Source organism: Symphalangus syndactylus, chromosome 18 (genome assembly GCF_028878055.3).
Source record: "Symphalangus syndactylus isolate Jambi chromosome 18, NHGRI_mSymSyn1-v2.1_pri, whole genome shotgun sequence".
NCBI lineage: Eukaryota > Metazoa > Chordata > Mammalia > Primates > Hylobatidae > Symphalangus > Symphalangus syndactylus.
The window spans coordinates 65004040-65029531 of record NC_072440.2 but is presented as its reverse complement, the minus strand read 5'-3'; the positions used below and the strand labels follow the sequence as shown (position 1 = coordinate 65029531).

General features: G+C 54.6%; 1 protein-coding gene, 1 long non-coding RNA gene and 1 pseudogene across 2 annotated transcripts; 2 read left to right on the top strand and 1 right to left on the bottom strand.

Moving 5' to 3' along the window:
- Positions 1 to 399: 399 nt before the first annotated feature.
- On the bottom strand, positions 400 to 9605 carry CABIN1 (calcineurin binding protein 1). Its single transcript, XM_055252040.2, has 7 exons — positions 9541 to 9605; positions 8662 to 8672; positions 5415 to 5581; positions 4086 to 4194; positions 2731 to 2895; positions 1201 to 1514; positions 400 to 964 (listed from the first exon to the last, which is right to left on the bottom strand). The coding sequence occupies exons 1-7, from the start codon at positions 9603 to 9605 to the stop codon at positions 821 to 823; spliced, it is 975 nt and encodes a 324-aa protein (XP_055108015.1). The 3' UTR covers positions 400 to 820.
- LOC129467674 (serine/threonine-protein kinase PINK1, mitochondrial-like) lies at positions 9552 to 11405 on the top strand (annotated as a pseudogene).
- Positions 11406 to 18507: 7102 nt separating this feature from the next.
- LOC134733628 (uncharacterized) lies at positions 18508 to 19588 on the top strand. Its single transcript, XR_010117283.1, has 2 exons — positions 18508 to 18567; positions 18677 to 19588. It is a non-coding gene; the product is annotated as an uncharacterized lncRNA (long non-coding RNA).
- The last annotated feature ends 5904 nt before the right edge of the window (positions 19589 to 25492 follow it).

The window sequence follows — 25492 nt, the reverse complement described above, 5'->3', positions numbered from 1 at the left end:
GCCTCCCTGCCGGCCCCATCCCCCCCTTTCCCTCCCTGACAGCCCCCTCCTCCCAGCCTCTCAGCAGCCCCAGCCCTGCCTGCCCTCCCACCATACAGCCTCCCACCCACTGGCACCCAGGTGAGTTCTGGGGATGTACCTAACGCCCTTTTGAAGCCTGGCTCCAGCTGCACTAGAGGCGTCTGCCTGGCCCAGCCCTGAGTCAGCTCTCTCCTTACCACACTGGGCACCCCCAGCCGCTGCTTTGGTTGCCTGGCTGGTCCCTGAGATGCTGGAGGAGGAGGGCTGGGCCCTGCCCTATGGACTATGGCAGGAAAGGCCCAGAATCCCTGGGGACAGCAACTCTCCACCCGAGACTCTGCCAGATTGCCCCCTAGAGGTGAGCAAAGAGGCAAAGACAACTGTTCCATCTTTATTAGAAAAGCAACCAAAAAACGGGTGAGGGGTGAGCCTGGCCCTAAAGACCCCCTGCACTGTGACACAGGCAGAGCCGGCTCATCCCGGCGTCGAGGGGTGGACATGGCCAGCTGGGTGTGGGCAGATTTACAAAGTCAACATTTCATAGAAAAGGATGCCGCCTGGTGTGCAGATGGCGACCAATCCACCTTCACATGGCTAAGGCGGGCCCCTCCTCCTCTGGGCTCCCATGCGGTGTGGACAGCCTGACCTGGGTACAGGGAGGATGCCATGAGGAGGTGGGCTGGGCAGGCCTGGGAGCTGTGTGGGGAGTGGCATCCATGTGGTCCTCTGGTCCAGGCATAGGGGGCATTCCAGGCCTGGCTGGTCCCCTGGGGCGTGGCAGTGTGGCTGCAGTGGCCCCTCAAATGTCCATGTAGTCGTCGTCCTCGTCTGTCTCGCTCTCCAGCGAGGACTCCTGGCTGGATGTCTCCAGGACCTCCAGGGCCGGCTGGCATAGGCTCTCCTTCCTCACGTTGGCAGCAGACTGGGCAGAAAGGATGGCTGACTGCAGAGAGGGCCGGGCAGGGCACTGGTCAGGGATGGCTGGGCTCTGCCCCAAGCCCCTCTGCCACCTTCACCCCTGCCCCAGGCTCCCCTCCCACCCTCACCCCTGCCCCAGGCCCCTATGCCATCCTCAGCCTCACACCAGATCCCCCTACCACCCCCACTTCCGCCCTAGGTCCCCTTGTAACCTGTGCTCCCCACCCACACACGTGGCTCCAGCCCAGCCCCTGAGGTCACCTTCAGCTTCTGCTTGGTCTCCTCCGCGATGCTGCCTTCGGGGGAGAGCAGGGTTGGGGTGGGTGGCGTGACGGTCATCTCAGGGGGGAACTTGGTGGCGGCGGAGGGGATGACCAGCTTTGGCATGTTGGGCAGGGGGCGGAACTTAGCCCGGCTGGGCTCAGCCTTGCCTGGGTGACCCTCTGGTGGCTGTACACTCCCGCTGCTGGGGGCCTTGGAGCTGGCGGCTGTTGGGGGAGAGCTCAAGGGCAGAGTCTCACTCGTAGCCTCCTGAGCCTCCTCATCCCTTCTTGGCTCAGGCCTCAGTTTCCCCTCTGGAAGACAAAGGTACCAAGAGCACTTCCTGCCTGCCGCATCACACAGTGAGCACTTTATCTCGCCCCCCGGGTCCTGGGCCTTTATGCTGTGAAGTTTGTGCTGGCTGGCAGGCTCCAAGGCTTCTACCCTGGGCAAATACTTGGCTCAGGCCTGCAGGGACCCAACTCTGGCTTTGAGCTGTGGGGTGCTGGGACTGTGAACCTCACCCAGTAACACCATAAACTCAAAGCCCAGGGCCTGAGACTCCCTGAGCCTTGCTGGGTTCTGCAAGACCTCCAGGCATCATGCTTGCATGAACCGTCGTATTTCCACAACCATCCTAGGATGCATGTCCTATTGGTGTCTATGCCCCAGGGAGGACACTGAGGCCCAGAGCTGGTGGCTCAGCCAGGCATGGTCACTGAGCTGGCCCCAGGGCATCCATTTTCACCTCATCCTTCAGGGGGAGCAAGGGGCTGAGTTTGCCCAGAGCCTGAAGGCTGGGCCAGTTGCAGGCCTGGCAGCCTCTAGGGAGCTGCATGAGCTGGGAGGACCCGCTGGCCTGGCTCATCTCCACATTCTTCTGCAGCCCCATGGCTTTAAAAGGAATGGGGTTTACACAGAGCCCATGCCTGGCCCCCCAGGGGCTGGTGCCAGGTCCTGCCATCTTGAGTGGTCTGTGGGAGTCCCAGGCCAGGAGGAGTCCCCAAGGGGCCTGGCTGGTTGGGGCAGCCAGTGGGAACAGGCCGGACTGAGGCCAGGGCTAGAATCTGACGTGGCTGCCGACAGGGACGCCTGCTTGGCCCAGCCCAACCTGTCCACCCTTCTGCCTGCTGCTGATGTCCCTCAAGTGTCTGTCACCAGGCCCATGCTCCTCCCTGCCCATGCCTGCTCCTCTTTCCCCACTCTGGACTCAGCCTGGGTTCTGCAGTGGGCCCAAGCAGGCCGCCTGCCCTCGCTAGTACCCCTGCGTGATGCCAGGGGCGGAATAAGGCTCTGGGGTCCCTCTCTACCCAGCCCCTGACACAATGGGCCACGCGTTAAACTTTTCAGCCTGAGCCTCTCTCTTGGCTCCCCTGTCCGGCCTGCACTACCCCAATTTCCTCCCCATCTCATTCCACGGGGCATCCCCAGGCCCTGCCCTTCAAGGCCAGGCCAGGAAACCCACCCTGGCTGCCAGCTGTGAGGCAGCCTCCTGGGGGCTGGTGCTGGGCTGCTGCCAACTCCCCTTACCCTGGCTGCAGGTGGGCTCGGCGCCTGTGCCTGGGGCAGCCTCTGCCGGCCAGCAGTGTGGCTCTGCCGGGGAACTTGTGGGGCCCGTCTTCACCTGCGGACTGCGCCGTGGCTCCTGGGGTGGGAAGCCAGTGCCCTCTGCCACTCTTGCCAGCTCATCTCCCTCTGTGGGGACATGGGCTCACTGCAGGTAATGGACTCATCCACCCCGCAGGCTCCTACGCATCTGTGTCAGGTCCTGTGGGCCCAGGCTGTGCTCTGGGACACTGGGCAGGGGAGTGTGGCCGATGCTGGGGTCCTGGCTGAGGCGGCCCAGGTTGGTGCTGCCAAGAAACCACCAACCACCCAAGAGGACACTGGTAGGGGCTGGCTCCCCACCCCCAGAGGGCTCCTCCGCCTCCCGAGAGGGCTGTACACCTGACCCAGTGGGGCCACGCCTGAGTCTTTGAGGCCCAGCCTCTCTAAGATCCCATCACAAGGCGGTGAGAGGGGATGGGGAGGCGGTGTCCACTCTCCCTCCAGCTCATATAAGCACCATTCAGAAACGAGGTCAGGACCAAAACCCAAACAACCCAACTAAGACCAAAGTGGATGCTGGCACTGTGGCTCCTGCCCAGCCAGCCACACCTTCCCCGGCCTGAGGCAGGGGCCAGGAATTGGGCTCAGTTGGGCCAGGGCCAGGATGGGCCTGTGGGTCAAATGCTGTGCCTATGGCTGCTGGCCAGGTGATTACTCAGCATCCGTCCCCGGTTCCCAGGCCTCCAGGCCCTGCCTCCACCCTCCACACGGCCCTCGCTTCCCTTGCTGCTCCCTACCTTCTCACTCAGGCCTGGACTCTCCCACCACGCTCGTCATCAACCACTGCCTTTCCAGCCCCCGCCTCCCCATCCCGCTCCTCTGCCAGGAGGCCCCCCATCCTCTCCAGCAGTGGGAGCCAGCTCCCCTCCTTGGCCAGCAGGAGTGACAAGGCCTCAGCCAGCCTGGGGCAGGAGCCTCAGAAAGAGCAGCCCGATGGGCATGGCCATGGCTGCTGAGGCCTCTGCCTAGCCCAGCAGTCACCTGCTGGCCCCATGCTGGCTGAGGCCTTGTCTCAAGCCCCCACCCCCTCGGGCCACTCCCTCTTATGCTCACTGTCATTCCCAGGTCCAGCCCTTGAAACAATGTCTGGCAAGGATGAGTTCCTCAGAAGGCTACTCCTGCCATCCTCCCAGCCACTCCCCTACCTCCTGCAGGCAGGTCAGGGCTCACCGGGGCTGGGCACACACCCACTAAACAGGCCTTTTCTCGGTCCTGTTGCCCAGGACCCAGCCGCCCTGTGAGGAGCACTATGTGGGGGCCTGAGGGGAGGGGCCTACCTGGGGGTCCAGTTTGCAGAAAAGGGCTGTCTGCAGCTCCCCCACGACTTGAGTTATCTGTGGGAAGCAGGTGGCCAGGCCAAAATCCTGTGCCACTGGGCAACGCTCCCTGAAGGAAGAGAAAGACAGTCTCATATTATTTTATATTGTTTTATACTCAGTACCTGTTTTAAGAAAAAACAACAAGGAAATAAAATCAAAGACAGGCAGCCCGGTGCCAGGCCTGAAACCAGGCCTGGGCCTGCCTGGCTTAAACCCAGTAGTTAAAAATCAAGTCATAACTTAGAAACCGATGTTATTCATAGATTCCAGACATTGTATAGAAGAACACTGTGAAACTCCCTGCCCTGTTCTGTTTCTCTCTGACCACCAGTGCATGCAGCCTCTGTCACGTACCCCCTGCTTGCTCAAACCAATCACGACCCTTTCATGTAAAATCTTTAGTGTTGTGAGCCCTTAAAAGGGGCAGAAATTGTGCACTCGGGGAGCTCGGATTTTAAGGCAGTAGCTTGCCAATGCTCCCAGCTGAATAAAGCCCTTCCTTCTACAACTCGGTGTCTGAGAGGTTTTGTCTGCGGCTGGTCCTGCTACATCCCTGCTCCTCGGGGCAGACCTATGAGCCAAGTGCCACGTTTGGGCTGGTTGTCTCCCAGGCCCTATGTCCCAGGAAGCTCCTGGGCCTGGCTCTGTCTCCCCCTGGCCTCTAGGGACCTGCACGAGGCCATCATTCCAGCCCCCTTCACCATGCTCAGGGGTGGTGACCTTACTTGAGTCTTGACTTGGGAACCCCCGTTCCACCCTCCCGCCTTGCTCCACTCCCCTCACTCTAGATGGCCTGATTGCCTCAGAGAGACGGGTCTTCCTCATCTAAGGCCAGGCACTGTTCTAGCTGCTGTTCAGGGAACCAGGTCCTGGCCTCTGGTGGGCAGGTACCTGGCAAAGGAGATAAGCACATGCCCAGAGGAGATGCCTGGACAGGCAGTGCCAGGGCCCCTCTGGGGACATGAGAGCCCTGGCTGACCCCGAGCTCTATGGGTGCAAATGCTGCATGGGGCCACGGCCTGGTCAGCACAGCCTGGGCAGATGGGTGAGCTCTTCACTAGGGACCAGGGGCACCTGAGAGCACCCTGCCTGCTTCCCGCGGCCACCCTCCCACTGGAGGCAGGGCTGCCCACCCTGGGAACAGCACCCTCCAGGGACCCCACTGCACCTGCCCTCCTGGCTCTCTCACACGTTGAGTACAGTGTCCTGAGAGAATCCATCCTCAAATCTGCCCTCCCAGGTGGCTCAGCCATTGCTCAGCCCTGGCTCCCAGCCTCATCCCCAGACCAGCTGTGGCTCCAGGCCTGGACACTCTCCGGTCGGTAAACGCCTCTGCAGGCAGAACCTGCCATCCCCTGCAGCAGCCAGTTGCAGCGTGCCTGGGGGGGCCTGGACCCTGCTGGGGCCAGCTTGCTCCTGGTGCTTACCCCTTTCTAGAGTTTGTGGGATGGGATCTGGGGAGACATGCCTGTTTCAGCTTGGCTGTGCTACCACCCCAGAAAGCTCTGAGGACCCTCAAGGGACGCCCTCTCCAACATGGCCAGCCACACGCCCTCTGCTTGCGGATCTGCGGCAGCCCTGAGGTGGGCAGGTATGGAAGCGGAGTAGGGCTGCTCAGGGAGTGCCGAGCGCAGGGGCCATTAGGAAGAGGCCAGGCCTCCACTGGCACATTCTCAGCTGAGGGCCGCCCCCTGCCCCCAATGTCATTCAAGAGTTCCATCCTGGCAAAAGGCCGTTTAATTTGGTTTTGGGAATGGGAATAGAAAAGGATCAACTCTCCAGGCTGAAGAAGGTATGCTAGGAAACAGATCCTCTTTCTTAGATCTAACAGTTAGAGGAGAGAAGGACGTGAATTACAGCTTTGGCCTGCTTGGGGGTAGGACAGGCAGGCAGAGGGAAAGCAGGCAGCCTCTAGCCCCCTACTCCGCTACCCCTGGCCCTGGCATCCACCAGGCCTTCCCACACCCCAGGGAGGTGTGTGTGGCCTACAGAGATCTCAGTTGCTGCTGAGATTAGGTTATAAAAGACACCGTGGCTTCCTCTGTGTTCTCTCGGTGGGGTCAATGGCTCTGGGGAGAACCAGTCACCATGACACAGGACACTCAGCTGTTTATACAAAGGCCCACAGGAGGAGTCCAGGCCTCTGGCCAATAACCAGGGAGGACCTGAGGCTGCCAACACCCCAAGGGAGCTCAGATGCACTGATGATAGCTTGGCTGCAACCATGTGGGAGACCCTGAGCCAACTTCACCCCACTAAGCCATTGTAAATTCCTGACCCTCAAAAACTACAAGATGAAAGCATGAGACCAGTACAAGGCAAGACAGCCCCAGGCAGAGGGACAGGAGCTGGGTCTTCATGGGAGTGAGTCAGCTACCAACACTGACCGACTGATTACAGCACTGGGCTCCCGTCACCCCCACACCTTGACGTCACCATCACCAGGCGGGGCATGGTGGTTCACACCTGTAATCCCAGCACTTTGGAAGGCTGAGGCGAGTGGATCTCCTGAGCCCAGGAGTTTAAGACCAGCTTGAGCAACACGGTGAAACCCCACGTCTACAAACAATTCAAAAATTAGCCAGGTATGTTGGCCCATGCTTGTGGTCTCAGCTACTTGGAAGGCTGAAGTGGGAGGATCACCTGAGCCCAGGGAGTTTGAGGCTGCACTGAGCCATGATCGCACTGCTGCACTCCAGCCTGGGCAACAGAGTGAGACCCTATCTCAAAACAAACAGGCTGGGCATGGTGGCCCATTCCTGTAATCCCAGCATTTTTGGAGGCCAAAGCAGGTGGATCACCTGAGGTCAGGAGTTTGAGACCAGCCTGGCCAACATGGGAAAACCCCATCTCCAGTAAAAATATAAAAATTAACTGGGCGTGGTGGCACATGCCTGTAATCCCAGCTACTTGGGAGGCTGAGGCAGGAGAGTTGCTTGAACTCAGGAGGCAGAGGTTGCAGTGAGTGGAGATCACGCTACTGCACTCTGGCCTGGGCCACAGCATGAGACTCTGTCTCAAAAAAAAAAAAAAAAAGACCCACACCAAGTCTCTGCTTAATACCAAGCACCATTCTAAATCCTGCAGCGCTATTGTCTGCATCTTATCCATTTTATGCAGGAAACTGAGGCAGAGAGAAGAAAAGGGATGGCCAAGGTCACATGGTGGTTGAACCACTACAATACTTTATTTTATTTTATTTTATTTTATTTTATTTTATTTTATTTTATTTTTGAGACGGAGCCTCTCTCTGTTGCCCAGGCTGGAGTGCAGTGGTGAGACCTCAGCTCACTGCAACCTCTGCCACCTGGGTTCAGGTGATTCTCCTGCCTCAGCCTCCCTAGTAGTTAGGACTACAGGCACACCCCCACCACACCCAGCCAATTTTTTGTATTTTTTGCAGACATGGGGTTTCACCATGTTGGCCAGGCTGGTCTCGAACTCCCGACCTCAGGTGACCCGCCCACCTAGGCCTCCCAAAGTGCTGGGATTACAAGCATGGGACATCGCGCCCGGGCATGTTTTCGTCTTCCCTATTGTTTTGGGAGTTCACTAGAGACTTTTTCATCACAGGGTCTGAGATTAGCAGTTCCTTCTGTTGCACTTCCTGTAATATACAGGGGTCCTGAGGACGGAGAGGTGTGGTGTGGAGGGAGGAGAGTGTTCTCCTGTGGTAAGTCTTCTAGGGAGTCCGAGGCCCTGTGCTGCGACCTCCAGAAGCGCCTCTCAGTTTTCCCCTCTTTGGTGAGACTGAAAGGATAGAGGCAATGTTCTGCAAAAATAGTTTTTCTTGATGGCAGCTTTATCTTTTACTTTTTTAAAAAACATTTTTTTATTTTCAGGGGTTTTGGGGGAGCAGGTGGTACATGGTTACATGAGAAAGTTCTTTCATGGGGATGTGTGAGATTTTGGTGCACCCATCTCCTGAGTAGTAGACACCCAACCCAATTTGTAGGTCTTACGCCTTTGCATCCTCATAGCTTAGCTCTCATTTATGAGTAAGGAGACTAGAATACTCTGGGCATATTTCAAATCGGTTACTCTTTTTCTCCCCCTGCCGGAGGCACGAGGGTGGTTTTCTCTTATCTTCACCCTGAGAACATGAGAGTGGGGGTGTTCCTGGAGGTTAAATGTATGAAAATGTGAGGATCCCCATAACACAGCCCCTCCCTCCAGAGTGTTCACCTCTCAAGCTGGTCCTCACCGAGCCTCCCGCAATTCACCAATTACAGTCTGAAATTTGCCTGCCCAGGTACTGGCTCCAGCACAGGCCTCTGCTCAGCTGAGCTGTGATTCTCTGCATCTGCTGTCTTTCCAATTTACAGAGCAGTGGTTCAGCTGTGATCTCACTTCTCTGATGGATCTAAGAAGAGTTGTGGATTTCCAGTTTGTTCAGCTTTGTTGTTGTTGTGAGGACGGGAGTGATGACCTTAAAGCTCTGTACATATTAGCTGCAAACTAGAAGTGTTTTAGTCCCTTCTTAGAATTAAAATCTAGCTAACTTTAGATTGTTCCTGTGCAAATAGTCTCTTACCATCCCTATTTCTGAAAAAGGGTAAAGACATACTCAAGGAATCCTCCTTATTTCGAAGCAGGATGCCACACGCTGCTCAGGGACATGAGACATACTACAATTAACATTTCCTTTGGTGATAGAGCAGAAGTGATTTTTTATTCCTTCTTCTCCCTGGCCCAGAAGCTTCATGCCAGGCCCATACTCTCTGGGTGATATGTGTATGTAGGTGGGGGAGCAGCAGTAGTTAAGAGGCAGAATGAGTCTCCCAGACTATCCCTCCCTGGGGCCCACTTGATCCTGAGCCACCATCCCTTAAACACAGAACACTTTTACATTGGTGTCCATCATTGTAGCCATCAAGTTGTGCTACTGCCTACACTCCATTGACTGGGGCCACAGGAGACTGAACAGTTAGTTCAGACCTCACACATCAAAACTCACACAAACCAAGGCTTTCTCCCCTTGGGTCCACAGGACACAGACACATGAGAATAATGTAAATAAGAAGCTTTATGATAAGGTATGGGGAAGGACAAGGGTTCTAGGAGTGACTCAGGGAGGGCAGAGTGGAGTCAACGCTAGGATGTAGGGGGTGTCCTGCCAGCTCCAGGACTGAAGGGAGCTCAGTAGCCTCCGTCTACTGTCCAGAGACTCTGACCACCGGGATCCAGCAAGGGAAGAGCCTCACACCACCCACATGGAGGGCAAAGCTGCAGGGAAGGCGCGGGGCTGGAATCAGGGTCTCTGGGCCTCCAGTTTGCTCTGGGATTGCAGAGATCAAGGTGAGCCTTGTGGTTCTCACCGAAAGGGGCTCTTTTTTTTTTTTTTTTTTTTTTAAACATGGTTGCCTAGAAGCAATTCATAGTCATCTGATTTACTTATAAGAATTGAAGTGACCGGCGGGGGACGCCGGTGGTGGCGGCAGCGGCGGCGGCGGGGGCACCAGGCCGCAGCGCCACCATGGCGGTGCGACAGGCGCTGGGCCGCGGCCTGAAGCTGGGTCGAGCGCTGCTGCTGCCCTTCACGGGCAAGCCGGGCCGGGCCTATGGCTTGGGGCGGCCGGGCCCGGCGGCGGGCTGTGTCCGCGAGGAGCGTTCGGGCTGGGCCTCCCCAGCGGAGACGGTTGGCCTCGCAGGGTCGGGCTCGGGCTCCCCAACTGTCTCCGCTTCTTCCACCAGTTGGTGGCCGGGCTGGCGGCGCGGTTGCAGCGGCAGTTCGTGGTGCGGGCCTGGGGCTGCGCGGGCCCTTGCTGCCGGGCAGTCTTTCTGGCCTTCGGGCTAGGGCTGGGCCTCATCGAGGAGAAGCAGGCGGAGAGCCGGCGGGAGGTCTCGGCCTGTCAGGAGATCCAGGCAATTTTTACCCAGAAAAGCAAGCCGGGGCCTGACCCGTTGGACACGAGACGCTGGCAGGGCTTTCGGCTGGAGGAATATCTGATAGGGCAGTCCATTGGCAAGGGCTGCAGTGCCACTGTGTATGAAGCCACCATGCCTACATTGCCCCAGAACCTGGAGGTGACAAAGAGTACCGGGTTGCTTCCAGGGAGAGGCCCAGGTACCAGTGCACCAGGAGAAGAGCAGGAGCGAGCTCCAGGGGCCCCTGCGTTCCCCTTGGCCATCAAGATGATGTGGAACATCTCGGCAGGTTCTTCCAGCAAAGCCGTCTTGAACATAATGAGTCAGGAGCTGGTCCCAGCCAGCCGAGTGGCCTTGGCCGGGGAATATGGAGCAGTCACTTACAGAAAATCCAAGAGAGGTCCCAAGCAACTAGCCCCTCACCCCAACATTATCCGGGTTCTCCGCGCCTTCACCTCTTCCGTGCCGCTGCTGCCAGGGGCCCTGGTCGACAACCCTGATATGCTGCCCCCACGCTTCCACCCTGAAGGCCTGGGCCACTGCCGGACGCTATTCCTCGTTATGAAGAACTATCCCTGCACCCTGAGCCAGTACCTTCGTGTGAACACACCCAGCCCCCGCCTCGCCACCATGATGATGCTGCAGCTGCTGGAAGGCGTGGACCATCTGGTTCAACAGGGCATCGCGCACAGAGACCTGAAATCCGACAACATCCTTGTGGAGCTGGACCCAGACGGCTGCCCCTGGCTGCTGATCGCAGATTTTGGCTGCCGCCTGGCTGATGAGAACATCGGCCTGCAGTTGCCCTTCAGCAGCTGGTAGGTGGATCCGGGCGGAAACGGCTGCCTGATGGCCCCAGAGGTGTCCACAGCCCATCCTGGCCCCAGAGCAGTGATTGACTACAGCAAGGCTGATGCCTGGGCAGTGGGAGCCATCGCCTATGAAATCTTCGGGCTTGTCAATCCCTTCTACAGCTAGGGCGAGGCCCACCTTGAAAGCCGCAGCTACCAAGAGGCTCAGCTACCTACACTGCCCGAGTCGGTGCCTCCAGACGTGAGACAGCTGGTGAAGGCACTGCTCTAGCGAGAGGCCGGCAAGAGACCATCTGCCCGAGTAGCTGCAAATGTGCTTCATCTAAGCCTCTGGGGTGAACATATTCTAGCCCTGAAGAATCTGAAGTTAGACAAGATGGTTGGCTGGCTCCTGCAACAATTGGCCGCCACTTTGGTGGCCAACAGGCTCACAGAGAAGTGTTGTGTGGAAACAAAAATGAAGATGCTCTTTCTGGCTAACCTGGAGTGTGAAACACTCTGCCAGGCAGCCCTCCTCCTCTGCTCGTGGAGGGCAGCCCTGTGATGTCCCTGCATGGAGCTGGTGAATTACTAAAAGAATTTGGCATCCTTAAAAAAAAAAAAAGGAATTGAAAAAGTGTGCAGACAACCACACTTCGAATATTATCCTAGAGAGAACATGAGATCTCAACAGAAGAGATGGAAAACACAAAGAACTAGGGAGGAGAAGGAAAAGACTCACCAAACTTGGTAGAGATCGTCCAGGAGCTGGGCATGACTCCTCATTACAGGGAGAGGGTGAGAGAGACGTTCTGTACTCCACTTTCACTCGGGGGCACCGTGCAGTCCAGGCAATGGGAGTGTGCTCTGATGTTCTCAGTCTGTGAATCTCAGTTAAGGATCCCAAATCCTCGCTGAAGCGTAGGTGGTTATAGCAAAACGGGGGCTGAGGCAGGTGGATCGCCTGAGGTGGAGTTCAAGACCAGCCTGGCCAACATGGTGAAACCCTGTCTACTAAAAATGCAAAAATTAGCTGGGCATGGTGGTGGGTGCCTGTAATTCCAGCTACTCCTGAGGCAGGAGAATCTCTTGAACCCGGGAGGTGGAGGTTGCAGTGAGTGGAGATTGCGCCATTGCACTCCAGCCTGGTCAACAAGAGTGAAACTCCATCTCAGAAAAAAAAGGGATGGGTTCTTGCAGCTGGAACTAGGAAGCAAGTGTGGCACAGGCTGCGGCCATCAGTACTGGAAAGTGGGCACCACCAGAACCAGACTGAGGTTTGAACAAGATGCAAGTTGCTGCTGATGCTCTGTCCTGAGCTAGGCAAGGGCTCCTATGGTGTGGAGCTGAGTTGGGAGCTATGCACAGATGGCTGGATCTGGACAGACCATTGGGCCTGCTGTGAAAGCTGGGACTGAGTAGAAAGCCTGCCGGGACTGGGCCATGAGAAGGATGTGCATCCGCCACCAGCATGCCATGGCTATGGTCACTGTAGGTGGCCCCACCCCTCCTGCAGCAGTGGCTCTGCATGGAAGCTGCTATCACTCATCTACAGATTTAGCCTGGGGCCTGACTGTTGTTCATTGCCTGCCAATCAGGGCTGGTTCACACAGTCACAATTGACAGGCCTGAGTGAAAGCCCACCCTGTCTGGCTTCACCTGATTAGTCTGCCTCTTGAGACAGAATGCAGGGTTCAGGGTCGTTGGGATTACACAACCCAATTCACGACCCAGAGGCAGAGTCTCAAAAGACTGAGGTTTGCCCTCAATACCCTCCCACTACCACCTCATCTGACTCCGATGTGCAAGTACCACCCGCTGGCCTGGAGGCTGGCATGCACAGCCCATACAACCACTGCCAACATCAGCGTATTGGATCCAGAAGAGCATTTAATCACTGCAACTGTCATGACCCATGCCATGCCAGCTGCCCACTGTCTTAAGTACCTGCTCATCCATGCAGTCCACTGCTACCAGACCAGCAGCCATGAAAGCTGCTCAGAGACCAACAAGTTGACCCACCACAGGGGTTACTGTATGCTGCCCTGTGGCACAAGGATAGACACATTTAGCCCACCATCTCTACCACTGAAGTCTGAGATGGGCCTATGTGGCAATCCAGTTCCCAGAACAACCACACAACCAGCTCTGCTGATAACTGTACCCTAACACACCGAGGAGACTGAAGATATCACTAATGCTATTTATAGCCAATGAAATCATACAGAGAATTCACCACTGCGTGCACCCAGAAAAAAAGCCAAAGTGCCCTACTCAACCAACACCACAGACACATGTCCAGGAAGAAGCCCACCTCCCCCACAAAAGGAAAGCAAATTCAAGAATAGGAAGAAGTGACTGTATACCAGATGTGCCAGTTTCAACATACACTGGAATCATGAAAACATAAGGAAATACCACACCCCCAAAAGAACACAATAATTCTCTAGCACTAGGATTTCAACAAAGAAATTCTTCACATCCCAGATAAACAGCTCAAAATATTGATTTTATAAAAACAGTGGGATGTAAGAGAAATCTGAAAACCAATACAAAAACCTCAGGAAAACAATTGAGGATATGAGTGAGAAAGTCACCAAGGAGAGAGAGATGAGTGAGAAAGTCACCAAGGAGAGAGAGAAATTCTGGGACTGGAGAACTCATTGTAAGAAATACAAAATATGTTTGAAAGCTTCAACAATAGACTAGGCAAAGTAGGAGAAAAAATCTCAGAGCTCAAATACAGTTTTTTCGGAATAATCCAGTTAGAGAAAAATGAAGAAAAATGAACAAAGCCTTCCAGACATTTAGGATAATAAAGTGACCACATATTCAAAGTTTTGGTGTTCTGGAAAGTGTAGAGAGATCAAAAGGTTTTAAAAACCTATTTAATAAGCCAGGTGTGGTGGCTCACGCTTGTAATCCCAGCACTTTGGGAGGCCGAGGCAGGTGGATCATGAGGTCAGGAGATAGAGACCATCCTGGCTAACACAGTGAAACCCCATCTCTACTAAAAATACAAAAAATTAACTGGGTGTGGTGGTGGGCACCTGTAGTCCCAGCTACTTGAGAGGCTGAGGCAGGAGAATCACTTAAACTCAGGAGGCGGAAGTTGCAGTGAGCCAAGATCAAGTCACTGCACTCCAGCCTGAGCAACAGAGCGAGACTCCTAAAAAAAAACAAAAAAACAAAAAAAAACCTATTTAGTAAAATAATAATGAAAACTACTCACAACTAACAAGAGAATTAGACATCCAGAGAGAGGAGGCTCAAATATCCCCGAACAAGGCAATACAAAAGGTCTTTGCCATGGCAAACTATAGTCAGACTATCTAAAGTCAATGTGAAAATGTGAATTCTAAATCTACCAAGAGAAAAGCATCTAGTCGTCTATAAAGCAAACCCCATTAATAAGCCGGGCGCGGTGGCTCATGCACTTTGGGAGGCCAAGGCAGGCGGATCACGAGGTCAGGAGATAGAGACCATCCTGGCTAACACAGTGAGACCCCATCTCTACTAAAAATACAAAAAATTAGCTGGGAGTGGTGGTGGCCATCAGACAAAGAGTAGATTTCACAGCTGAAACCTTATAGACTAGAAGAAAATATAATGACACAAAAAAGAACTGAAAAAAGTTAGTCAAGAATACTATTTCCAGTAAGGTTACCCTTTCCATACATAAAGGAGAAACAAAGTCTTTCCCAGAAAAGCAAATACTGAGGAAATTCGTCACTGGATCGGCCTTACGAGAAGTGCTCAAAGGAGTCCAAAACGTGGAATTTGAACTTAAGAGTGCTGATTTAGCACAAATGCAGGAAGAAATTTTTAAGCATCAAAGTACTCAAGAAGTGTCCTGGCTGCTCATAACAGCCTAACTCAGATGCGGAAGCAAAGAAATTATTTAAAGATCAAATTTATATAGAAACAGGAAGCAGAGCATAAAAGTTTGAAAAAATTTCAGCCTGGCCATGTGCCAAAGAAAGAAAAAGTGTTTTTTTTGAGAGAGAAACTCAAGCAGGCTGTGCAGCAACAACTTGCTAAGGAGATTTGCATAACTAAAAAGGACCCAAGTGCTGATGGCCAAGGCAGTGGGGAAAAGGCCTTGAAGGCATGTCAGAAAACTCAGAAGCAGCCCTTCCCATCACAGGCCCTGAGGCCTAGAAGGAATGAAAGGTCTTCTGGACCAGGGCCAAGGGGCCCACTGCCCTGCGCAGCCTTGGGACACTGCTCCCCTGATGCTGGCCACTCTGGCTCCAGCCTCAGCTCAAAGGGTCCCAGAGGTAGCTAGAGCCTCCACCACTCCAGAGGCTGCAAGCCACAAGCCTTGGCAGTTTCTGCGTGGTGTTAACCCTGCAGTGCATAGAGTGCAAGTGTGAAGCAGGCTTGGCAGTCTCCACCTAGATTTCAGGGAATGTATGGGAAAGCCTGGGTGTCCAGGTAGAAGCCTGCTCGGGGGCAGAGCCTTCACAGAGAACCTCTACTAGGGCAGAGTGGAGGGGAAATGTGGGCTTGGAATCCCCACACAGAGTCCCCATTGGGGCACTGTCTAATGGTGCTGTGGGAAGGGGACCACTGTCCTCCAGACCCCAGAATGGTAAAGCCACTCATAGCTTGCACCCTGCTTGCACCTGGAAAACCTGCAGTCACTCAACAACCTGTGAGAACAGCCCAGGAAGCTGAACCCTGCAAAGTAAGAGGGGCAGAGCCCAGAAGGACGGCCACATATGCAGTCAACTGATCTTCAACAGAGCCCACAGAAACACACACTGGGGAAAGGTCACCCTGTTCAATAGTAGGGGAAGGTTGGATAACCACATGCAGAAGAGTTACACTGCACCCCTGTGTTCCACCAAATACAAAAGTTACCTCAGGATAGATCTAAGATTTGCACATAAGACCCAAAACTCCAAAAATACTACAAGGAAACATGGAGAAAATTCTGGACCTCAGTCCAGGCAAATAATTTATAGCTAAGACCTCAAAAGCCTGACGTGGGGGAGAATAAGCTGGAGGATAAGCTGGAGGATGGCCCAGCCGACTTTTGTTCAGCAGAACCCTAGACAGGAGACCAGGGGACCCAAAAGGCCAGGTTCCTACTCGCTGTGCCCCGTGGGTAGTGGGGTTTCTAGGGTCAGAGGGTGGCCCAGACTTGTACTTGAAGCCAGCCTTGTTTGCAGTGGCACTGGGTCCCCAACTTGTAATTGGGGATGTCTGCTTAACTGGTCCTCCAGGGATGATGTGATTGAAACAGTGCCTTGCAACACAGAGTTGCTCCTCCTGCTGGGCCCCCTGTCATTATGGGGGTGCTCTGCCTGAGGGGCCCCTGGGGTTCAGGCCCCCACATATCTCACTGCTGTCTGTGGTGCTCCGGGCCCTTATTGCCGCTTTGCTGCTGAGGGATTCATTTCTGGAACCCAGAGCTGGGGCCGCCTCTCTGCTCCCAAAGCCCATAAGTGTGGCTGAAACCACCAAGCTTGAAGGGGCTGGACTCCTGCTGCCAAATGCTGAGCAGAGCCGCCTAATGCTGGGGAGGATATTGGCCGAGGGAGGGGTTTGTAGGCAGCAGCTCACAGGCAGAGGTAGTGGGTGGGTCAGGATGGGATACTGCTGGATGGGCAGCAAAAGCCAGCTGGGTACGGGCAGGGGTGCCCAAGGTGGAAGTGGTGGGTATTGAACCCCCTGTGGCTGAGTGTGCTGTGGTGCCCCGACCTGGCTGGCTGGGGCAGAGTTTGAGGCCGGGGCTGGAGCTGGAAATGCCAGGTCTGGAAACTGGAGAGAGAGCTTCTACAGGTGGGGACTCCACGCTGCTGCTCATCCGGGATCCCAGATGTGGCCTGGGCTGTGGCTGTAGGTGTAACAGGAAGTCTCAATGTTCGCGTGAAGCCAGAGAACCTCAGTTCAGCCAGGTTGATGGTGTCCTTGGCTGGGGCTGTCCTGTCACTGTGGGGCATCAAAAGGGCCTGGGTAGATGGAAAGAAGCTTTCACTGGAGCCAGCAGGAGGCCCCAGAAGGAGAAGCTGAGAAGGGGGACTGGTATCCATGGGGGTGACCTCCAAGTCAGTTGTTGGCTGGGGAGCCAGTTTAGCAGATGTGCTGGCTGCAGGGCTGGAACTGGCTCCAGATACAGCGATCCACAGACCACGGCAGAGAGGAGCACTAGAGTCGGGGGCAACGTGGGGCTGTGTGTGGAGAAGACAGGAAAATCCATGCACTTTGGGGACAGGGATTCCAACCTGCTGGTGCTGAGAGAGACAGGGAAGGCAAAGCCAGCTCTTGCTGTAGCTGTGGCTGAGGCCCAGGAATGTGAAGGGCCTCTGTCTTCCTCGTTCAGAGGGGACACCCACGTGGGATTCACTGTGGAGGGGGGAAGGGCTGCTGAAGGAGCTGCAGGAGCAGGAGAGGCAGCGCTTGGGCTTCTCCTGGTGCAGATCATGCCTGGGGCTGGGGAGGGGGCAGGAGCCAGCAAGGTGAATGGTGCCGAGGCCCGGGAGTGGGAAGTGGGGGCAGGAAGGGGATCTGAGGAGGAGAACGGGGGGGCCTGGTGAGCTGTGCTTCCTCCCAGACACAGGAGGCATAGAGGGGGCCCCTGCAGCAGATGCTGTCAGGCCACTGGGCCCAGGCAGTCCTGGGACCTGTGTCTCTCCTGTTGTGCATCCATGCTGGGTGTTAGAGGTGCAGGAGGAAGATGAGCCACCCTGCTGTGGGCGAGGACAAAGCATGGGAAGTCCGTGAGGCTCTGCATTCCCAGATGGCCTTGGCCTCACCCCGCAGTGCACTGTTGATGCACTGAGGTGCCACCTCCTTCTCCAGGTCCAGGTCTTCAGCAGTGACCCAGACCCCAGCTCTAAGGTAGGTGGCAGCATCAGAGGTTTTCCTCACCTGTGTGGCAGCAGAGGAGTCTTGCGTCTATGGGGCCTAGAGGTCTGGGATGCTCGGGAGCTGTTCCTGGAGGTGACTTTCTGCCCTGGTGCTGCATCTGCCACCTTTTCACACTGGATGTGACTCCGAGAGCCAGCCCGAGGCCTGTCCTCACTCACTGTCTTTGAGGAACCAAGGGGGAGCCGGCAATGGGATGAGGCAGGTCCTCTCCTCCTCTTTAGTGACAAGAAGCCTCCCGTGGGGCTGTAGGAGCTGGAGATGGCATTTCATTTGAGGCAGGAGCTCATCCGGGAGGGCTGGGATCTCTGCTTATCGCTGAGTACTGACCTCTGGGCATGGAGGTCTCTCTGCAGAGGCCCGGGCCTGGGCACAAAGGGAGAGCGGCCTCCATTGTCCCGCAGGGGCCTAAATGCAGACCACGCATCCCGAGTGACCTCGGGGACCCTTCTCTGATCATCAGATTCTCTTGGGACTCTGGGGTCCTTGTCCTGCTCAGGCATCCCTGCCCCACTCTCCTTGAGGGCCCTCGACATGATCTTCCCTGGATACAAGTCTGGGGCACACACAGTGGGGTGTTGTGGGCCCCAAAGGGGTGACTCCCTGCTCCTGGGCCCCACAGAGAGTCCTTGTGCTCAGTGCAGTGGCTGAGCTGGAGGATGCCCTGGAACTCGGAGCACAGAGCACTGGCTTGCTGTGATACCTGTGCATTCAAATTGAAGGCAAGATTGCCAGGAAGGAACACAGGGGTTGCAGGATCACTGAAAATCTTCTTAGAGTTGTTTTGACACACCACTGATGCCAAGTGTCCAGATGCCTGTAGGATGGCCTGCCACTCTGTCCACAAGCAAAGTGAAGTGGGAGATGGAGTGAGGAGGCTCCAGGCAACTGAGCCCTACTGGCAGGTCCGTTGCCCGGGGCGCGACAGGGGTGAGGGACACAGCCCCCGGGAGCAGTGGGGACCTGTCGAATGCTTGAATTCTTGAGATCTGGGCTATGAGTTTCCTCCTCTAGCTGTGAATTCAGCTTAAGAATAAGCGCAGTTTCACCTGTGGCCCTGTGGCTGGGTAATGCATCTTTCAAACCGGCACGAAGATTTGGCGAGCAACGGGGGAGTATAATGGTTTGGCGCAGTACGGTCACGCGGGCAAGCCACCTGTGGGTAACAGCGGGGCGCGAGGCAATAAATTTTGGAGGGAGAGGGCTCGCTCAGAGGATGCAGGAGGTACAGTTCTGCGCAAAGGCTGCAGATCGGCCCTCTGGAGGTTCCCGCTCTCCTGCTGAGGGTTGAGGGTGCTGGGCTGAAGGTGGCTGAGCTTCTTGCTAGGGTAGCGCTCCCTTCTCTCCTTGGCAGGGCCTCAGAGCGGTCAGTGCACTGTCCAGGATCGGGTCCCTGCCTGCCAGAGAGGGCGCTGCAGGGGAGCAGGATTTGTGGCCCAGCACTTGGTGCAGGGGGTGACAGCTTTGAGATCAGGGCCTGTGGGTCCTCTTGCCCCCTTGCTGGAAGCCCTGGAGGGGAACGTCGCTTAGAACAGCATTGCACAGGACACCCAGATCCTGCTGAGGTGGCAACTGTGGTGGTAGCCAGGGCAGTTTTGGAGGAACCTACTTTCCGTAGGACCCAGCACTCCCCTTCCTGTGCAGCTGACCAAGAGAAATAAAAACAAAACTTCCTTTTCCACAGACATATTTGAGTGAGGCTGGGTTATCTTTCTATATTTCAATCAAACAAGATATTGAGACAGATTGAATGCAGGAGGAGACAGGAGAATCCAACTGTCCTTCATTTTGTGAAAATGTACAAGGCCACTCTGTCCCTTCTTTATTTGTTTTGGAGATTATAATTATTTCTCTTTTTTCCTGTAATGCTATCCTGAAGCAGAGATTATAGTTATTTTTCATAAAAGGATATTATTTGCATTTTCATGCAAGTGTGTTATTTTTCTTTTATATATATATAGTATATGCTTTTATTTTTCCGTGATTACAAACACAAGCATCTCCACTATGGCCTGGGCTCCACTACTTCTCACCCTCCTCGCTCACTGCACAGGTGGCTGCCTGCAAGGAATTCAGGTTCCAATCTCACATTATTCTTTTTTTAACTTCAAAACAAGTTTTATTTGGAAAGAGGTTCTCATTTCGTTAAAGCTGCAGGGAGGCTTCTTTCACAGTTAACGCTTGTAGAGATCTAGTAGTTTCAGAGATCTCAGTGTTCAAAAGTATGTTTTCAAATCAATAACAAAACCAAACACATGCCAAAAGGAAATCACTTTTAGATTGCTTTGGAAGGTACAGCCATCGATTCCAGGTGTTCTCAGAAACGGGCTCACCACTTCCTTGGAAAACAGAAAGCATGAAATCAGTGCCCACAGAAGGAAATGTCTTTAAATATGTTAGTTTGTGGGACAAGATTATTCACTCCTTAGAAAATACAGTAAGATAAAAAGTCTAAGGTGCAAAGTATGCAGCACGGCACCAGTTTTACAGAAGGATTACAAGATCCTGGGATCAGTAGCTGTTGGCTTATGGCACAGAATATAAGGGTAGTCACTGGAAGTGGAAGAAGAATGATGATGAGCAGGGAGTCTCTCACAGTCTTACTCAGCCTTTTAACTTGCTAAATGAATAGGCTATTTTCTGTAGCATCTTTGAGAGAACACTTGAGACCACTGGAAAACAACAACAACAAAAGCCATTCAGTATTATTTCCCAGAACGTCTATATTTGTGAAAGACTGTCCTGTTTCCACTGAAAAGTCTTGACAACCTTGTTTAAAATTATTTGACTGTATAACTAAGAGTTTTTTTTCTAGGCACTCAGTTCTGTTTTATTTGTCAGTATGTATGTTACATATATACCACTCTGTTTTGATTAGTGTAGCTTTGTAGTATGTTTTGAAATCAGAAAGTGTGAGACCTCCAACACTGTTCTTCTTTTACAAGATGACTTTGACTGTTTAGGTTCCCTTCATACTCTATATAAATTTTAGGTTTAATTTTTTTCTATTCTTGCATAAAATATTATTGGAATGTTTTCAGAGATTGCAATGAATCTGTCGATTCCTCCTGGTTTGTTTGACGACAGGCACACGTCAAAACGCTCGGCTACTTTTTGTATTTTTAGTAGAGATGGGGTTTCGCCATATCGGTCAGGCTGGTCTCGAACTCCTGACCTCAGGTGATCGACCTGTCTTAGCCTTCCAAAGTGCTAGGATTACAGGTGTACATTTATTTATTTATTTGCGATGGAATCTTGCTCTGTATTTATTAATTTATTTATTTGAGATGGAGTCTGGCTCCATCACCCAGGCTAGAGTGCAGTGCTGCAATCTCAGCTCACTGCAACCTCTGCCTTCCAGGTTCAAGCGATTCTCCTGCTTCAGTGTCCCGAGTAGCTGGGATTACAGGTGCCTGCCACCACAGCTGGCTAATTTTTGTATTTTTAGCAGAGACAGTGTTTCACCGTCTTGGCCAGGCTGGTCTCGGACTGCTGACCCCATGAACCACCTCCCTCAGCCTCCCCAAGTGTTGGGATTACAGGCCTAAGGCACCGTGCTCGGCCATATTTATTTATTTAATTATTTAGAGACAAAGTCTTGCTGTGTCACCCAGGCTGGAGTGCAGTGGCGCCATCTCAGCTCACTGCAGCCTCCGCCTCTGAGGTTTAAGCAATTCTCATGCCTCAGCCTCCTGAGTAACTGGGACTACAGGTACGCACCACCACGCAGGGATTTTTTTTCTGTTTTTTTGTAGAGACACGGTTTCACCATGTGGGCCAGGCTGGTCTTGAACTCCTGACCTTAGGTGATCTGACAGCCTCGTCCTCTCAAAGTACTGGGATTACAGGCAGGAGCCACCGTGCCCGGCCTCTCACTAGATTTAAATGACACCGTGGCTCACACCTGTAATCCCAGCACTTTGGGAGGCCAAGGCAGGTGGATCACCTGAAGTCAGGAGTTTGACACGAGCCTGGCCAACATGGGGAAACCCCATCTCTAGTAAAAATACAAAAATTAGTCAGGCGTGGTGGTACAAGCCTGTTGTCCCAGCTACTTGGAAGGCTGAGGCAGGAGAATCACTTTAACCAGGAGGCAGAGGTTGCAGTGAGCCAATATCATGCCACTGCACTCCAGCTTGGGCGACAGAGTGAGACACTGTCTCAAAAAAAAAAAAAGAAAAGAAAAAAATATGATGCCGGGGCATCTCGGCCTGAATACCCGCACGAGCACAGTCATGTCCAGGCCAGGGCTGCCGGTCGAGGTCCGGCCCCATCTCTTCCAGCAGAAAGGGAGCAAGCTTGCGGGGCGGCTTGGGGACAAGATCCCAGGATCTCAGCCTCTGCTCATGGATCAGCTCTGAAACCCCGAGTGAGCTGGGGGTGCTCTGTGCGCATTGGTTTCCCCAGCTGTCAAGTAAAGGGATTGGATGAGGGAGTCTTGTCGAGGTGGAATGATCTCAGATTTGGGGCAGCAGTGAATGATCCCGCTCCCTGGGCCATGCCAGTGGCCCGGCCTCGGCTGAACACAGCCCCAACACTCTGGAATGGGGATGAGGGGGCAGTCAGCTCTTGCTCCTAGTAAGAGAGATACAATAGGGCTCTGTGGCTGAGCTAGGTGCCTTGCCTCACACCTGTAATCCCAACATTTGAGAGGCCGAGGCAGGAGGATTGCTTGAGGCCGGGAATTTTGAGAATAGCCTGGACAACATAGCCAGACCCCATGTCTACAAAATAATAATAAAACAGGTGCAATGGCACACAGCTATAGTCCAAGCTACTTGGCAGGCTGAGGCAGGAGGGTCCCTTGAGTCCGGGGATTGGAGGCTGCATTGAGCTATAATCGCACCACTGCACTCCAGCTTGGGTGACAAAGTGAGACTCTGTCTCTAAAAGAAAAAAAGATAGGCCCGTGAGCATGGGTTTGATTTTCAAACAGGACCCGGAGGGTAGGGACAGACAGTGCTGTCACCCTTAGGTGAGGAACACTCAGAAATGGGCCAGCGGCAGCCCTTTCCTCCCCTGCAGACACCAGATTGGGCAGAACAGCACGTGGCACTCGTAGCTCTTGCAGTGAGGGCAGGACCCAGTGTCAACCCTTCTGCCTGTGGGAGGGGCTGCTGAGGCCTGCGGAGAGGCCAGGGTGGAGGCTCGTCCCCTTGTCCAGCCCTTGGTGTGGTCTCCACCAGGTCCCCAGCCCACCAGTGCAGGGCACCCCTGAGCCTGCTGCTGCCATGGGCCCTGTCTCTACCCAGGACGTCCCTACACCCTCGCAGTGTCAGGGAAATGATCGTGGTGGTGGTGACACTCCTCAGGCAGGGCTGCTGAGAGTAGCTGAGAAGGGTCACACTGCAGGCAGGGGCCCGTGTGACAGGCCCCTCTCACCCCGAGAGAGCTGACCAGGCAGCTCACGAGCAGAGCCACATCCTGGGAGTCCGAGAAAGGTCCTGGCTGGGCTCAGCCACCTCACCGGCCACGGGCAGCCTTTGTCGTGTGAGCCTTGCTCTCCTGGGGAGGCTCAGGTTGGTGGCTGATGTGGGCATTGCCGAGGGTAACCTGTGGCCCAGTGGATGTGGCCGGGTCTCCTCAAGCTGCATTCATTCAAGTAGGACCCAGGGTGCGTGCCCATCTCCAGCCCAGGGCAGCTCCCCTGTAAGCTTGGTGAGCTACCGAAGCCAAGGCGGGAGGCAGCTGACAACACCCACGGCCCATGCGGAGGTGGTGGAAAGGCTGGACTCAGCAGCAACACCGAATCCCGGACCAGGCAGAAACCACCCAAGACTGAGGGGCTCGTGCCAGAGCGGTGGCCACAGGTAAGAACCCGGGCCCAGGCTGTGCGTGGCGGGAATCCTCCATGTCCCAGGGCTCAGCACAGCAAAGGAAGACCAGCCGGGTCACCCTGGTGGCCATCTGTCCCTGTCCCACCTGCACAGTCACAACAGCCTCTCCCCAGTGGGGATCATCTCTCTCTGCCAAAGCAACAGCGGTCCCTGCCCCAACCAGACTACCCCACTCAGTGGAGTTAGGGATGCTGCTCCAGCATCCTCACACTGCCCAGCTGGCACCTGCCTGTGCTCACCCACACCCCCCAGGCCGGCCTTCCCTGCAGCCTGGGCCTGGCCACCGTGTCCTGATTGAGCACTGAGGCCTCCTGGGCACCCAGCCCCATCACTGCACCTGCCGCTTCCAGCCCCACCCCACCGGCTCAGGGCTTCTTCCCAGCGGCGCTCATCATGAAATCAACATGCGCGCAAGTCGTCTCAGGAAACTTTTTAATGAAAGTGTCGGCAGTTCTTTCCCCCACGGTGGTGTGTAGGTGGCTGAGCTCAGATTGCAGCTGCTAAGACACCAGCCACTTACCGAGAGAAAGCCAGGCTGCTTCAAACCCAGGGCCTGAGGCAAAAAAGCATCACTTCTGGTTGGGGAGTCTGGCAGCCATGCCTTGTGGGAGGTCACACTGGCATCTAGGCCTTTGCCTGCATTGCAGAAGGAGAGCCGGGTCCCCCTCCTGGAGAACGCCGCGTTCCCCAGCCCTGCACCGGCTTTGCCACCACACAGGCTTTTGAGGCAGGAGGCGGGTAAGACGTAGCTGTAGACCCAAAGCAACCATCAGCCCTGGGGCCCTGCGGGAGAGGAGCACTTTTAGAACGTGGAAAAGTGTGGTCATCCCATCATTAGACAGCACACATCCTACGTAAATAAAAAGTCGTATGGGGAAGGAGGTTGGGGAGGGAACAAAAATTGGCACAGACATCGATAGACTGGTTTCCAGTTTCAAGGTAACAGATGCACATCATGAGACCAGAGGAGACCGAGACAAGGGCTGGATTTGGCTTTTCTAAGCAACATGTGTTCCTGCGCAGGGCTGGATGGTCGCTGAGACAGAGATGGAAGCCAGGACAGGGGAGCCCACCGGGCCCAGATAGGTACAGAGAGCAGAGGCTCCTGTTCTGTCCTCACCACCCACGAGGGTGACACTGCTTGTAAATGGTGGCTGTGCTCTCCCAGCAAGAAAAAAGCACAACTAAATCCACACTGCACACAGAGGCAGACAGAAAGCCTTCAAGTGGTTCTGTTTTCTGCTCCCTGCCTCGCCAGGTCCACAAGCAGTGAGGAGTGTCAGGAGCACGGCCCCGCTGTCAGGCTCCCCAGCGAGCTGCGGGCTCAGCAGGAGCTGCCCACTGACACACAGGGGCACCCACTCCTCCCGCCTTGGGAGCGGTCGCCAGAGTCGCACTGGGTGCTGGTGTCATCCAGGGACCCCACACACTTCCTTAAATGTGATCCTGCTTCCCTCTGGGCAGCTGCATCCTCTCCTCCTGCAGGACCGTCTGGAAACTTGGCCCTCAGTTTGCTCTCCCTTCTCTTCTCTGCCTGCTCCAAGCCCCTTTTTCTAAAACAGTGATGCAATGTTCATGGGGTTATTTCTTGAAAATACTTGGCGGCCTCCATGCTTCTGTTTTCTTTAGCCAGGTGGTCAGGAGGGTTTACAAAGAATGCCTGGGCTCCCCCGCAGGTGCCAGCAGATGGGGTAGCAAATGGTCCTGTGCCTCCACCTGCTCTGGGAGGGAGTCTCCCGTCTCTAGGCCTGACCCCTTCCTAACCCTCCACGTATCCTGTTCTCCAGAGACTTCAGAACCCACTCCTGAGAACAGCGAAGCCAGGCGCTTAGAGGAAGACCAAATGCTGCCAGGACACGGATTGTCCAGGGATTACATTCCAGCATCTTATTAGGTATCTGGATCTGTTGGGAAAAAAATTAGAAACTACGTATAAAACTTAAAAATATTCAAGTATCAAAAGGTTATTTAGGATGAAAGTTTTAAAACAAGT